A 14,615-nucleotide genomic window follows, 5' to 3' on the forward strand; every position below is an offset into this window, starting at 1 on the left:
TATTTTGTTACTAATGTAGTAATTACTAGCATAATACTATAATTGCTGTATTTCTTGTTTTCTGACAAAAACCTACATTCAGGAGACTTACTTGTAAGCCAGACCATATATATTGCGTATGTTTGAATTTGGAGCAAAAGCCGAGAGCCATTTATTGTAGTCTTCAGCACACCTTCAAAAGAAGAAATAACATAATTTACTAAAACAATAAACAATGAAACTGCATAGCCATTGAAAAAAAAAAAATCACCTTAGTGAAATGTTTCTTCCTGTAAATATAATACATAAATGTCACCAAATTCCATTCAGGTATTAAATCTTATCTTATGTGCAGTACTCTAGTATTTGTGCCTGAGTAGATGGCAGCAAAATCTTGTAGCTCTTGAAATTTTCACTGTTTTTTTAATATATTTTTGAGAACTACTATTCCATTTGCTTAACGACCTATGTGGATATTACTGTCGGGAGAAAAATCTACACAAGAGATGACCTCATTTTACTACAACAGAGCAAATGTGGAGTGTATTAGTCTATTCCAGCTGAGCTGAAGATGTCTCTCTGAAATACCACTAATTTGTAGAGCACTGTCTGATTGTTGTTGATACATTGACAAGTTTCAATATTTTATTTTTTCAAATTGATTCAAAAAGATTTCAAATTTATAATAACTGATAAAAGTATCTCTCTTTTAACTGCACAGCAAATCACAGCATCAGTAGGCAGTAGGATGACATCCAGCTTAATAAAGTGAAATGTATATACTTTACCTCCCTGCACTTTTCTTTTCCTCAACAGTCATTGTGCCATGCAGGAACTCTTTCAGAGTACAGGTATTCGCCAGCCATTCAATAATACCAATTCTGTAAAATCAGAGACTTTATTAAATTGGTTATATCTTATAATAACACAAATCAGTCTCAAATAGTGGTGCCATTGTCACTCCCAAATAAATATTTAAAAAAATAATACAATTAATATAAAATTTATTTAGTATTCTGGAAACCATGTTGCGTTTTATTGTGAAACAATCGCTTATCAAGTGGCTGACGGAAATAAGTTTGATTTTGCTTTACTAAGCCCTCTACTAACCTTGTGGTTAAGGGAATGACTTGATAGGTGTGGAGCTGTAAGCTTCTGTATGTGCAGGAAGTGTCATGACTCAGCAAAATGTTCATGACAGCAAAAAGCTGCTCAATGCGCTGGTCTTGGCGAAGATCCTCCCCACCCTTCACAAGAAAGGGGTGGTCCCGTTCATCATCCCCACGGATGATCAGACGTTTGGGGCGACGAAGAGAGGACATCACCTTTACCTGCAGGATATAAAGTCACACCAATATACTGGCCAAATCAGAAATGGTTATATGCCAGACATAGGATTCAGTTAGGCTTTAAACTATCGTATTTTACAGTGAACCATAATAAACATACCCTTTCATCAAAGCCAGTTATTTTTGCATGGTATTCTGGCAAAGGTTTAGATCGGCCATCATATTGCCCTAGAATATGATGAAAACATTTTGACATAAGCAAAGTATTTACAACAGTTGTAGAATTCTAATTACTATCATTCCAGATTGTTTAAAAAGTGTCCAGAAGTGTTAAAATGAGTTTTTAAGTTGACCTGGGATCTCCAGCTCATTGCTGAATAAGTCGGCTTTAAATCCACTCAGCCAGGTCGAGTATTCCTTCAGGTTCCCAGGTTCAGGCTGAAATCCACGCATGGATGCTACCAGGTCATCCACCCTTCGCACAAAGTTCTTGTCTTTCCTCTTCTCAAATAGCTTGATGCCTTTAGGTCCTAGCAGTTTCTCCACTTCTTTGGCAAATTTCTGTTAAATCAAGGAAAAAATATCTGTAGTATACCATACTACTATACATTTTGATGCTTATGACCTACACATATACTGCTAAAGTTTTTGTTGCATGTCAGAAAAATTGTCCCTGAACAAAATGTATATCCAGTAAATGTAAACCATGTAAAGGTTATCAGACTTCTGACCAATAAATAGTAATTTAGTTAAATAATTGTGTAGTGTAAAATGAATGAAACGTTGGCTAATTGAAAAGGGGAAGAAGGGGAAGAAAAACATATATCAGTTGATGAAATAAATGAAAACTTAATTTAAGTTACTACTCATTTTATTCTTTATTACTAACTATTTTAGTGTGGCGAGCTAGATCAGTTGATGGTGCATACACTGAGACTCAACATTTTCAGCTTGCACCCTAGGTGAAGCCAGCTTTTATGATAGTTACCCAGTGTGTATAATGTTAATCATCAAGTATGCATTCTACTGCAGTGCACAACATTCTGCAGCATCAATCTGTAAAAGCAGCTAGAACATTATAGTCAGCAAGCTAACATATACACCTGACTATTTTCATAGCCCCTTACTACCCCTTACTACTACTAAAGTACATTTTTGTACATATTATATATATTTTTTGGAGGTTGAAAGGTCAATAAAAACTACAAACATGGATAAACTTCTTGTGAAACCTTCCATGACCATCTGTGTTGTGATCCCCAAGAATATTGTGCATGCTGTCATACATCATGGCCATCTGCTTCTTGTCAAAGCTTGTTTTTTCTAGTTCATTTTTCACAGATTCCCACCAATCCTGTGTAAATAAAATCAGATAATCAGTGACCAGCCAATAAACGGTAAGGTGGCAGCTTGATTAATTCCTGGCTGACCTTATTACCTTAAAAATCATATCAGGATTTGTAAGCTGATGCAGCGCATTCACAAAGTTCTTCACAGGTCCTGCTCTATCCATTATGCTCCTGAGCCTATTGAAACAGAAATTTATAAAATACAAATTTTTTATCAAATAATGTGATTTGTTTCTATTCTAAAATATTCACCTTTTGACAAATTCATGCTGTTGGTGTCCTATAGCCGAGTCCTCAAACTGGAAATTCTCGCTGCTGGTCATGAAAGCATATATCAGTGCCTGGGGGTAGCATTCTGCTATCTGCTCAATGCAGGGTTGCACTGTCACGGCTTCTGGCTTGTCCAACAGGGCAACCATTTGACTGATCCAGCCAATCAGCATCCAGCAAGGAACTGACATCAACTAAACACAGAAAGCATATAGTATTCTCACCAGTTAAAACAAACAAGCACGCACGCACATTACAGAATATTTAAATAAATCCAAATGAGGTTGCTCGTGACAGCAGCGACGAATAAGCCCAAAAAGAATGTCGGACAGTAGGCATATTCAAATAACTAGGGAGAGGTTTTATTTAGGTCCCAGGTCTCCACACACAAACCTCTTTCATCATGTGGTCTTGTGACTCAGCAGGGTACAGCTCAATGATCTGCAGTAGACGTGGGAACTTTAGGTAAGCTTCCTCCGAGTTCAGCTTCAGTGCTTTCAGTGTGCCCTGTACTACATGAACAGGCACTGTCACAAGATCCGGAAATTGATTTTCTGTAAATAAAAAAATGTGGAGAAAGAATACACCATTATACTGTTTATATCGAGTTAGCCATTTTTTACTGTGTAACTATTTATTGCTTATTTATTGTCATTTCTTTAATGAAGACATCCAATAGGAGAATAGTCTACTTTTCTACTTTTTGAACTAAACCCCACTTCACTAAGGCAGTACCAAAGAAAAACCCTAAAAACCCAGATGTGGTAAATATTTATAAATAGCTATAAGTGCTCTAAAGGTAGCATTCATCTTTTCATGTAGGACATGTACAGTATGCGCTGGAACCTAAAGGGCAGCCTGTTGCTAAATGTATTCTTGTTGAATAACAGTAACATAATTTCCCCAAAAAGCATACAATTAGTTATTAGTATTATCACTCACTGTTTTCACCCTGCTCCTCCTTTCGTAGTACTTTGTCACAGAAGTTTGCCAAAGCCATGTAGGAATCTACAATGCTGCTGGTCTCCACACAGTCCTGAGTATAAGACTGTAGCTCTTCATCAGCCTTTCTGGTAGCATCACACAACAACTTCAATGCTTGGACCTGCAATCCCACTTCCACAACCTGCAGGATAAATAGCTTTTAGCAGCCAAATACCCTGATCTCTGATCAATACACTTTTTTGCACTTCTAAATATAAGCTAAGTTTGGCTAGCAGTTGCAAAAGCACATCCTTTTATAATTCAGTTCACAGTTTAATTCCTACAAATTACACCACACCATATTTGGATAACCAATTTAAAAAAAAAAAGGTGAAAAATACCACCTGCACAAAGTACATTGCATTTTTAAGTAGTTTTAAATGAAAATAAGAATTGAATACCTTTGAGTTTTCATTAGGCCAAGCTTTTTTAGAAAGCCTTATAATTCTCTCTGCTTTCTCAGGTTCAATAGTTCCCAGGATTGAGGGGCTCTGATTTACAGCTGTTGCCAGGATGTGGAAAGACATACCCTCCAGTATCTTTTGGTGCCTGAAAAGTTTAGCTGTGGCACTCTGACAGTCAGCCTCAATGTCCTCTGCAAAGAAGAAATAGTTGACATGAAACACATCAACAGGCATGTCAAATGCTACTGCACTTATGTGTGATAATTAGAACAATCCAAGTAATGTGTTTGTTTGCACACAAATGAAATTAGAAAAAAACATTTTAGTTGCAATTAAGGTGATCTGTATAGAAGTGACTACAAGGTGCAATTCCTAAATAAAGGTCCTTGTTAAATAATATAACATAATTTTGTTAATTTTAGAAATTATCAAATATATGTATGCAAATCTCTGCTAGTACAGCCATAACGTGAACCATCTATAATTCATCTGCTAGTTTCTTTATCATTGGACAAATCACTGTGGAAATAACCAGTTTGGCTGAAGACATTTCTGTTTGTTCCCCTAGTGATTTCAGGCCCTAGAGTACTTTATGTTGTTAGAGGAGAGACTGTCATTACACTGTATTTTAATGTGCACAACCTTATTCCTTACAAACATCCATGCTTGCACAGTAGAGAGTTTATACGAACTCACACACCACATCATTCAAACAATTATCACTTACACAGCGCAACTGCCACATCCATATTTGGTATTTTGGAGGTGTTTCTCCATTTAATATGCCCATATATGCACAAACACTTGAATACAAATTTTAGAAGGTGTTTCATCTCAATTACATAATCATTTAATGGTCAATAATCTATTTGAGCCCTTTCAATCTGAGTTCAGGAAGTTGCATAGTACTGAAACAGCCTTGGTTAAAGTTGTCAATGACTTATTGTTACCTTCTTATCTCTCTCGATTCACATCAATTCATCAATCTTACTTGATCACAGTTCAGCCTTCGACACTGTTGACCACATGCTTTAATTAGTCATTTGGAACCTGTTGTTGGGGTTTCTGGGACTGTCCTAGATTGATTTAGGTCATATTTTATGGGTCGCAGTCAAATTTCTTTTCATCGATGGTTCCAGATCAGATGTGAATCCTGTTTCAACTGGCATCTATAGAAACATCCTGTTTCTATACATGTATTTATGTGACATTAATTTTATCATGACACACTATGAACCTAAATAGGATGTACAGTGGGTACGGAAAGTATTCAGACCCCTTTAAATTTTTCACTCTTTGTGTCATTGCAGCCATTTGCCAAAATCAAAAAAGTTCATTTTATTTCTCATTAATGTACACTCAGCACCCCATCTTAACAGAAAAAACAGAAATGTAGAAATTTTTGCAAATTTATTAAAAAAGAAAAACTGAAATATCACATGGTCATAAGTATTCAGACCCTGTGCTCAGTATTGAGTAGAAGCACCCTTTTGAGCTAGTACAGCCATGAGTCTTCTTGGGAATGATGCAACAAGTTTTTCACACCTGGATTTGGGGATCCTCTGCCATTCTTCCTTGCAGATCCTCTCCAGTTCTGTCAGGTTGGATGGTGAACGTTGGTGGACAGCCATTTTCGGGTCTCTCCAGAGATGCTCAATTGGGTTTAGGTCAGGGCTCTGGCTGGGCCAGTCAAGAACGGTCACACAGTTGTTCCGAAGCCACTCCTTTGTTATTTTAGCTGTGTGCTTAGGGTCATTGTCCTGTTGAAAGGTGAACCTTCGGCCCAGTCTGAGGTCCTGAGCACTCTGGAAGAGGTTTTCTTCCAGGATATCTCTGTACTTGGCCACATTCATCTTTCCTTCAATTGCAACCAGTCGTCCTGTCCCTGCAGCTGAAAAACACCCCCACAACATGATGCTCCCACCACCATGTTTCACTGTAGGGATTTTATTGGGCAGGTGATGAGCAGTGCCTGGTTTTCTCCACACATACCGCTTAGAATTAATGCCAAAAAGTTCAATCTTGGTCTCATCAGACCAGAGAATCTTATTTCTCATAGTCTGGGAGTCCTTCATGTGTTTTTTGGTAAACTCTATGCAGGCTTTTATGTGTCTTGCACTGAGGAGAGGCTTCTGTCAGGCCACTCTGCCATAAAGCCCTGACTGGTGGAGGGCTGCAGTGATAGTTGACTTTGTGGAACTTTCTCCCATCTCCCTACTGCATCTCTGGAGCTCAGCCACAGTGATCTTTGGGTTCTTCTTTACCTCTCTCACCAAGGCTCTTCTCCCACGATTGCTCAGTTTGGCTGGACGGCCAGGTCTAGGAAGAGTTCTGGTCGTCCCAAACTTTTTCCATTTGAGGATTATGGAGGCCACTGTGCTCTTAGGAACCTTGAGTGCTGCAGAAATTCTTTTGTAACCTTGGCCAGATCTGTGCCTTGCCACAATTCTGTCTCTGAGCTCCTTGGGCAGTTCCTTCGACCTCATGATTCTCATTTGCTCTGACATGCACTGAGAGCTGTAAGGTCTTATATAGACAGGTGTGTGCCTTTCCTAATCAAGTCCAATTAGTTTAATTAAACACAGCTGGACTCCAATGAAGGAGTAGAACCATCTCAAGGAGGATCAGAAGAAATGGACAGCATGTGAGTTAAATATGAGTGTCACTGCAAAGGGTCTGAATACTTATGACCATGTGATATTTCAGTTTTTCTTTTTTAATAAATTTGCAAAAATTTCTACATTTCTGTTTTTTTCTGTCAAGATGGGGTGCTGAGTGTACATTAATGAGAAATAAAAGGAACTTTTTTGATTTTGACAAATGGCTGCAATGACACAAAGAGTGAAAAATTTAAAGGGGTCTGAATACTTTCCGTACCCACTGTAGGTGACTGCAAAGTCAACATATAACTTGGAATACGTACCACAGGTGTCTTTCAACACACATTGGGCTCTGTGCCTGGGATGGGACAGATAGCTGTCTGCTTAGCTATGTAGCAGGTTTTATGTGGTACTTTATAAAGGGAATAAGAGGAACTGATTTGATTGGCAATTACTGAAGCCCACTCCAACTCCACCTGTTGTTAGGTGTGAGTTAAATGTGAATTGAAAATACGATTAAAGAAAAGTTACCATAGTAGAGCTAATATTTTATTATATTTTTAGAGTAGGGGAGACCGGGTATGGTTGTAACATGGGGAGAGTTGTAACACCACCACTTCCACCAATCAGGGATAAGGTAGGAGGCATATGATCATATCAGTGTTTGTCTGCTTCCTTCCCAATCGCACGGGGTAGTTGTCAAGGCTGGAAACATACACATGCAGATTCTACAGAAAAAAAACTGATTTTGAGATAAAAAAGTAGCTATTTTGACCAAGAAAAAAAATTTGTTTAGTACTTAAACTTTTGCAGTTATAATCATATGACTTACATTAGATGAAGTTGTGGTTTCTCAGGCTAAATGTGATGCACTTTTTCCCTGATAATTTCAAGTCACTGAGCTAATACAGTTAGCTAAACAATGGCTGACAGGGGTGGGTTGTAACACATCTTTAAATAGTGTTACAACCATCCCCTTACATACAACTAACACCACTTTCTTCATTTTAATAGATTTACAGAATGCCTAGGCAGTGGAAGAGAAAGACTGACAGAGGTGTGCCTGCCAATGTTTTAAAAGTAGCATCTGATGAGGTCACAAGGAAAGGCAGACTATATGCACAAGTCAGTCAGATCAGTTGCGAAGGCACATGGGATCTGCCATGTAACACTGAGCAGATACTCCAAATCATTGCAGAAGCTGAGAGACCAGGGGTCCAGTGACCTTCACAGTGTAGGTTACCGGAGCAACAACAATGTTTTCTCTGAGATGCAAGAGAAAAAGTTGGCTGACTATTTGACTCAGGCAGCAGACCTGTAGTATGGACTGACTGACTGACTGAGAAAGAGACAGACATTGTTCTGGATTGTTCTCTGATTTCAATAAACCTCATTAAAGACTATTTGAAGACTATCACATTGTGTGGCCTCTGTTTTTTCTTTTTTTGCCTACTGTTACAACATACCCCAGTATGTGTTACAACCTACCCCGGTAGTGGGGTAGGTTGTAACAAAGGAACACCATGTATTTGACATCAACTCACAAGGTCTGTGATACTCTTGCAGGCGCTTGAATTGTAGTCAACAAATGTGGGTATTCTGTATAAAAGTTTGAGAATTCTAACTCAAAAATTCAGTGAGTTAGAGGTATTGAAGCAAAAAGTGTTACAACCATACCCGGTCTCCCCTACAGTACTCATGTTTATAGGTGTTTGTCATTCTTGGTTGTGTAATAAAGATCAGTTCTTTTCCTTTCTTACCCAGAAGTGGGATAATCTTTAGCATGGCGTTGATTTGCTCCATCGGATCCTGGGTCTGCGAGCGTTTATGGTTATAGCAGCTAAAACTGTGGACCCACTGTATCAACCAGCCTCTGTTTGTTTTGGCTTCTCGATGAAGCTCCTTCAGCAACTTTGTAGCAACGGGAAAGTTATTCTGAAACAAAATTAGTGTGTCAAAGATATGCTAGAGTTTACCACATGACAACAAAAACTAATTTCCACAGTTCAAAAGAAAATTGTTTCTTCACCTGCTTTAATGCGCTATTAGCCATTTTTAGCTTCATGCTGAACTTGCAGTCATTTACCAGTGTATCAACTACACATGCTGGGTCTTCTGAAACATCCACGTCAATACTGTCAAGGGGAATGTTGCCTCTCTGGTTTTCTCTAATCTTGTCCAAGAAAAAACATCTGAACAGTAGAGATCAAGATTGAGACTGTCACATTTTGTTATTTCACAATACAAAAGATTTGTAAGTAATATCTTTAAAATCTGTTCTTTTTACCGAGATGTAATGATATCATCCCATACGTTCATTGGATCGACTTTAGCATCAGGATATCGCTCTTTCCATAATCTGATCAGCTGCTTAATGGAGCCCACAGACACTAATGAACATAAAGAAATTTACTAAATTTTGAAAGAAAGACAATAAATTGCACTCAAACTATAGCAAACAGATATTATTCTGCATGACTGCAAAAGTTTACAGAAAACCCCATTTAGGGAAGAGTAGAAACTAATATTTTAACTGTTCCATTTTTTTTAACATTCATTGAGTTTTGAAGACAGCATCAACATACCCTCTCCTTTGATGAACAGCAGGAAGTCCTGAATCTCAGTTAAGGCTTGCACTGACTGCAGAGTGGTCAGCCGACTTTGAGTCAGCAGTGTATCCACACTGGCATAACTCTAGATGACACAAAGAGATTAGCCTAATTTCTGCCCAAATAACCATTTCTGTATATTCTACACGTACTTCTGGAGAGTTAGTAGTATGGACCAAAAAAAAAAAAAAAAGTATAACAGCTGACCTCCATGAAGAGCTGAATGGCATAGTTGATGTAGTATTTGGCACGGTCATAGTCCTCTTGCAGGATGTAAAGCAAGCTTAGCTCTTGGCTGTAATGACTTTCCAGGAGCTTTTTGCACTCCTCCACCTTCATGGCTTTGTCAATGAAGCTGAGAAGAGTTTGGTCCCCCTCACCCAGCTGTAGCTGCTTTAGCATGCTTCGAATCATGTGCGGCAGGTATATTTCCTGGCACAAAAGTCATGTTAGAAAGCAGTACAGGGCATTTAACTGGTAACTGTAACAATGTTTAAAACAGACATTTTCATGAAAAATACTTTCATACATTTCATCATCTTGTATACTGGATCACCACAGCACTTTAAGCATATGTCATTCTTCAATGCTGTTATCATGTTATATTATACAATAACATTTATTCAGAAGTCCGTAGATGCCATAGGTGCTAACTGGACTTGCCTGAAGTTAGAGACCTGTGGTGTAGGTCTTAAATTGGAAGAAAAATGCAAAGCAAAACAAAAAGGGAAGACAAACCAAGCTTGCATGCTCCCTTATGGTGGTCAAGTTGCAGGAGAGTTTTGGAACTGCTCCTACTAGGATGATGGCTCACAGACAAAAGGTGGGAGGAGAGAAGTCAGGATACCTGACTGAACATATCTTTTTATTTTGATATGACATACTTTTTGAATGAATAACACTGCTTTTTTCTACAGCAACATGAACACCCAGGCACAATAGAGAAGTGTTAGTGAAGGTGAACAACAATGCATTTTCGTGCAGGAAATGTGAGTTCACTCCCACTTAGATGTGCTCTGAGATTGAGGTCGCAATTACCTTTATTTTTTTACTGTGAAACGGCACATAAAAAACCCGTTAAGTAAATTAAATTTAAGCTATAGTCAGAAAACTGACTTTCGGCAGCAAAACATTTTACTGACATGTATCGACATATTGGCAGGTGCAATTTGTACATGCTCATCGGGTAAACAGCACACAGCAAAATAGCCAGTGTTAAATCAACACTAAAATGTTTTTATATATAGATGATAGAAGTATATACACGGTGTTAAATTAACAGAGTTTATTCATCACTGGTGATTTTTGCTGTGTAGGGGGACGTCAATTTTAAGATAACAAAACAGGGCTGGAGGATTTCATTCACATTTAAGTGTGGTCCTCAACACACCCTCCCTCCTTACACCTAGGCTGAATTGGGGAATTCACTACGATTTACCCCAAATGAGAAAAAACATGAACATACAGACTGATAGCCAGTTACAGCGGTAACTTAATTATTATTATTAAATATCTTTTCATGACTTTCATTCTACACAGTCAAAGGACATATACGTTATATATACTCATATGTTATGAGCAAGCAGATCTCCTCCTTAGTGGACCTCTGAATAACAGAGCTCAATCCCACCAGAAATCTTATGTTCTGGAAAGCCCAGCAATGCTACCTTCATACAGACAAGGACTAGTAAGAAGTGATGTTGAGAAGAGAAGAAGGCAGAGGCAGAGCAAGAGGAGTGGCCGGCATTGCTAAGCCAAGAGCCCCCCTACCAACCGACTTAATCAAATCTCTTTCTAGCAAACAGTTAGGCGCTCATCAACAATATCAACAAAATAAGGCTTATGTTACGCAGCGTGAGGAAATGTTTGACATTTATTTCAGGCCTTTATACACCAGAGGCGAATTTCCTAAGAATTTGTTTTCGTGCATCAATAATATTTTTTGAACAGATAAGATTGTTCTTACAAAGGCAATGAGTATAAGGACAATGTATGGAAAAATACAGCTGCAAGGCTTCGCTATGACAGCAGTCTGTTTATATCCTACTGAGTATTTTGCATTAACTATGTGAAACCCCTTGCCAACAAGTTTTAGTTTTCATGCTACAGTCATCTACAGGCAAAACCTTACAACATTTAATATTATTAATAGATTACAATAATTAGTAATGTAAAACATAACGTTACAGTTTATTAAAATTAATTGAGAATCATGACAGAATACGGCCACCACATTTTCTGTTACTATCCTGCTAAAATAGAGACACTAGTTACTGACAAACACTGCATGATGAGTGGGATTATTATATAGCGACTGTTCTATTGGGTCCAACACACATTTTATTTTTTTATGCTTTTGTTTAGTAAAATCTGCACAAGGTCATCGTCGCTGGATGAGGAATCCGTTATTTGTAGCGCGACCTTTGAGAAGCTGCAGTAGCATATTCGCATCACGTTTGATGTGACCTGTTGTGGTGCGTTTCATTCGCCTACAAAAGTTTTTTCGCGTTGTTCCTGGTGTGTAAAGACATTAAGACCTGGCTGGATGACACCATCCCTCAGGACGTTATCAAGCTAGCTGCAATGTCCACCTGCCCCAAAGCTACCACCATTATTCCTGTGCCCAAAAAGTTTGCCATCACCAACTTCAGTGATTACCACCCAAGTGATTATGAAGTGCTTTGAGAAGATTATACTATCCCATACCAAAGAGAACATCTCTAGAGACAGTTATTAGTTTGCATATCAAGCAAACAGATCCACACAGGATGCCATCTCCATGGCACTTCATACAGCCCTGTCTTAGTCCCTACCCTAACCCTAACACAAATGTTAGGATTCTCTTCATGGATTTCAGCTCTTTCAGCTCTGCTGTAATGTTAAATCCCCCATAAACTGGTTATCAAACTCATTAATGTTGGAATCTCCACCTCACTTTGTTCATGGATTATGAACTTTCATACTAACATGCCACAGAATGTCATGATTAGGATCCTGACGGCATTCATCATACTCTTGAACACTAGTGCACCACAAGACTGTTCAGCCCTGCCCTCTTTACTCTCTTCACCCATGGCTGTGTCCCTATCCACACCTTTAACACTATAATTACCGTATTTTCCGGACTTTAAGTCACACTTTATTCCTGTGGCTTGTCCTGCGACTTATACCAACTTATATATGTATATTTACTGTGATTTTGTGAAGTAGTCACTAGCCTTAGATGACACTCTTGACTCAATTGGAGATAATATTTCTACCTCTGAAAAAGTAGAAAAGCTTATGTTCACACTAAACTACAACACCTAGTGTAACACCAGTGAAAATGCTGCCCTAAAGAAAGAGCTATACTGCAGACTTCAAAGTGCAGGTAAAGTCTGAAACAAAGTTTGGAGTGAGTGTTGGCATTCATTTTCTTCTCTGGTGAATTTTAACTCCCAATAACAGTAGTGCATTACTAAAGAGTGTGGGAAAGAAATCTGCATGCGATGGAGAGCTGAGATTCCATAAAGCAATCTTAATTCCCTATTAGGTGGAATTAAAACCTGGCAGATACCATTACTGATATACGACTGAAAATTCCAAAACTGTAAAATGTGTTTTCTTTCACCTGGTATAGAGGCTCTGACCACATCCTCTCGAGGTTGGGTGGGGAATTTTCATCAATGTACACAGTGGAACAGTACTCAAGAGATTTCCACTCTGTCAGATGACTGTAGCACTGCATAGCTGCCATTTCCCAGAAGTCCTTTTCAGAGTTAGTGGGCTCTCCATCACTCCAGTCCTCAGTGTTCAGAGCCTTCCAGTAAAGACAAATTTGCATTCTTCTCAGCCTTTTATCAAACCTGGATGACTAATACTACATTACTATGAAATATATAATATACATTAATCATGTGCACTGACATGCTACATAATCATAATAAATTTTGTGATTATTATTTCTACATTATATTTACTCCATTTTCAAGTGTTGCAGATGAAACCATGACGTATATACCTCATTGTAAAGCTTTACAGCTTCTGCAAAGTCACTGTTGGCTTCAGCCTCAAGTGCATCACAGGTGATTGACTTCATCCCAACTTTACCACCAAAGATACTGCGCATTACATCATAATTGTTCAAAGATCTGTAAAGCCTTGAAAACAGAGAAATAAAAAGAGCACAGATAGACTTACACTTAATTAACTTGATCCAAAAATCACTGGTTTATAAAGGTAATGGCACTCCTGATAGTAACATCGTGACAAATTATGTTAGTCCACATTTAATGTATATCAGTGTCCCTCTAGAAAAAAAAGGAAACAATAGAAAATAAATTTGTGCTAAAACAGACCTAAGAGGATCAGTGCATTGATCCATTTATAAATTTTGCAACACCCGTTGCTTACAGTTACATACAGTTTTGTCAACCCAGGTACAATGAGTATGTACTGAATAGGGAAGACCGTTTCAACAGTTTCATCTGCACAAGTACACCTTCAGGAAAGGTTTGTATATTAAATATACATTTTAATTTGTAGCATTTCACTTAGTACACTCCACCACAAACCAAATATAGAACTAGCACTGTAATACCTTGCAAGGTGAATCCATTTATTGATGTCTCTGGGGACTTCTTGATGTCCTCTGAACCGTTTGGCTGGTGGTTCATCTTGGACACTGGTATCCAGCAAACTCTCCTCCAGGAGCAGGATGCCTGATGGCTGCTGCATACTCACCAGGCTAGTGGAGCTGATTGCTGCTGGATCAAGGTGTTGTAAAGCTTTATGCTGGTAGCACATGTCCTAACAAAACAAACAGCAGAATATAGACAGTTTATCAGCTTTAAGCTTAGCCTCAATAAGCATTTTGTATATGATAATAAAGCTATATAAAAGCAAGGCACTACAGTATCTGGAGCATTTGTAGGCAGGTATACAAAGATGAACACTGGTGATCTCCCATCTTGCAAAATGTGTTTTTCTATAAATACAAAACCTCTAATATAACAAGGGCCAAGTATGGTACACCATAGAAAACACAATGAATAGAGAAAAGAGTAATGTGGAAACAGAATCAACACTTTTGTTTTAGCCTACATTCCAGAAAAAACTGTACTACAATCCAACACACATGACAAAACACATT

At 38.2% G+C, this 14,615-nt stretch overlaps 1 protein-coding gene across 3 annotated transcripts in view; it reads right to left on the reverse strand.

The window, feature by feature from the left end:
• Nucleotides 1-14,615, reverse strand: part of prkdc (protein kinase, DNA-activated, catalytic subunit) — a 92,446-nt gene that overhangs the window by 9,825 nt on the left and 68,006 nt on the right. For 2 of the 3 annotated variants that reach the window (XM_026327234.2, XM_026327233.2), the window contains exons 63-81: nt 14,064-14,272; nt 13,485-13,623; nt 13,095-13,283; nt 9,692-9,916; nt 9,461-9,569; nt 9,163-9,265; nt 8,905-9,067; nt 8,636-8,810; nt 4,273-4,466; nt 3,830-4,013; nt 3,281-3,441; nt 2,870-3,081; nt 2,707-2,794; nt 2,479-2,622; nt 1,622-1,829; nt 1,429-1,496; nt 1,090-1,310; nt 768-860; nt 92-172 (exon numbers count right to left, since the gene is read on the reverse strand). In XM_026327234.2, coding sequence (XP_026183019.1) covers nt 92-172; nt 768-860; nt 1,090-1,310; nt 1,429-1,496; nt 1,622-1,829; nt 2,479-2,622; nt 2,707-2,794; nt 2,870-3,081; nt 3,281-3,441; nt 3,830-4,013; nt 4,273-4,466; nt 8,636-8,810; nt 8,905-9,067; nt 9,163-9,265; nt 9,461-9,569; nt 9,692-9,916; nt 13,095-13,283; nt 13,485-13,623; nt 14,064-14,272 — 2,966 coding nt within the window. Of the gene's footprint in view, nt 1-91; nt 173-767; nt 861-1,089; nt 1,311-1,428; nt 1,497-1,621; nt 1,830-2,478; nt 2,623-2,706; nt 2,795-2,869; nt 3,082-3,280; nt 3,442-3,829; nt 4,014-4,272; nt 4,467-8,635; nt 8,811-8,904; nt 9,068-9,162; nt 9,266-9,460; nt 9,570-9,691; nt 9,917-13,094; nt 13,284-13,484; nt 13,624-14,063; nt 14,273-14,615 lie in introns of those variants that run through there. The other variant, XM_026327235.1, reaches the window with a different exon arrangement.

The sequence above is a fragment of the Mastacembelus armatus genome, chromosome 23, assembly GCF_900324485.2.
Source record: "Mastacembelus armatus chromosome 23, fMasArm1.2, whole genome shotgun sequence".
NCBI classification, from domain to species: domain Eukaryota; kingdom Metazoa; phylum Chordata; class Actinopteri; order Synbranchiformes; family Mastacembelidae; genus Mastacembelus; species Mastacembelus armatus.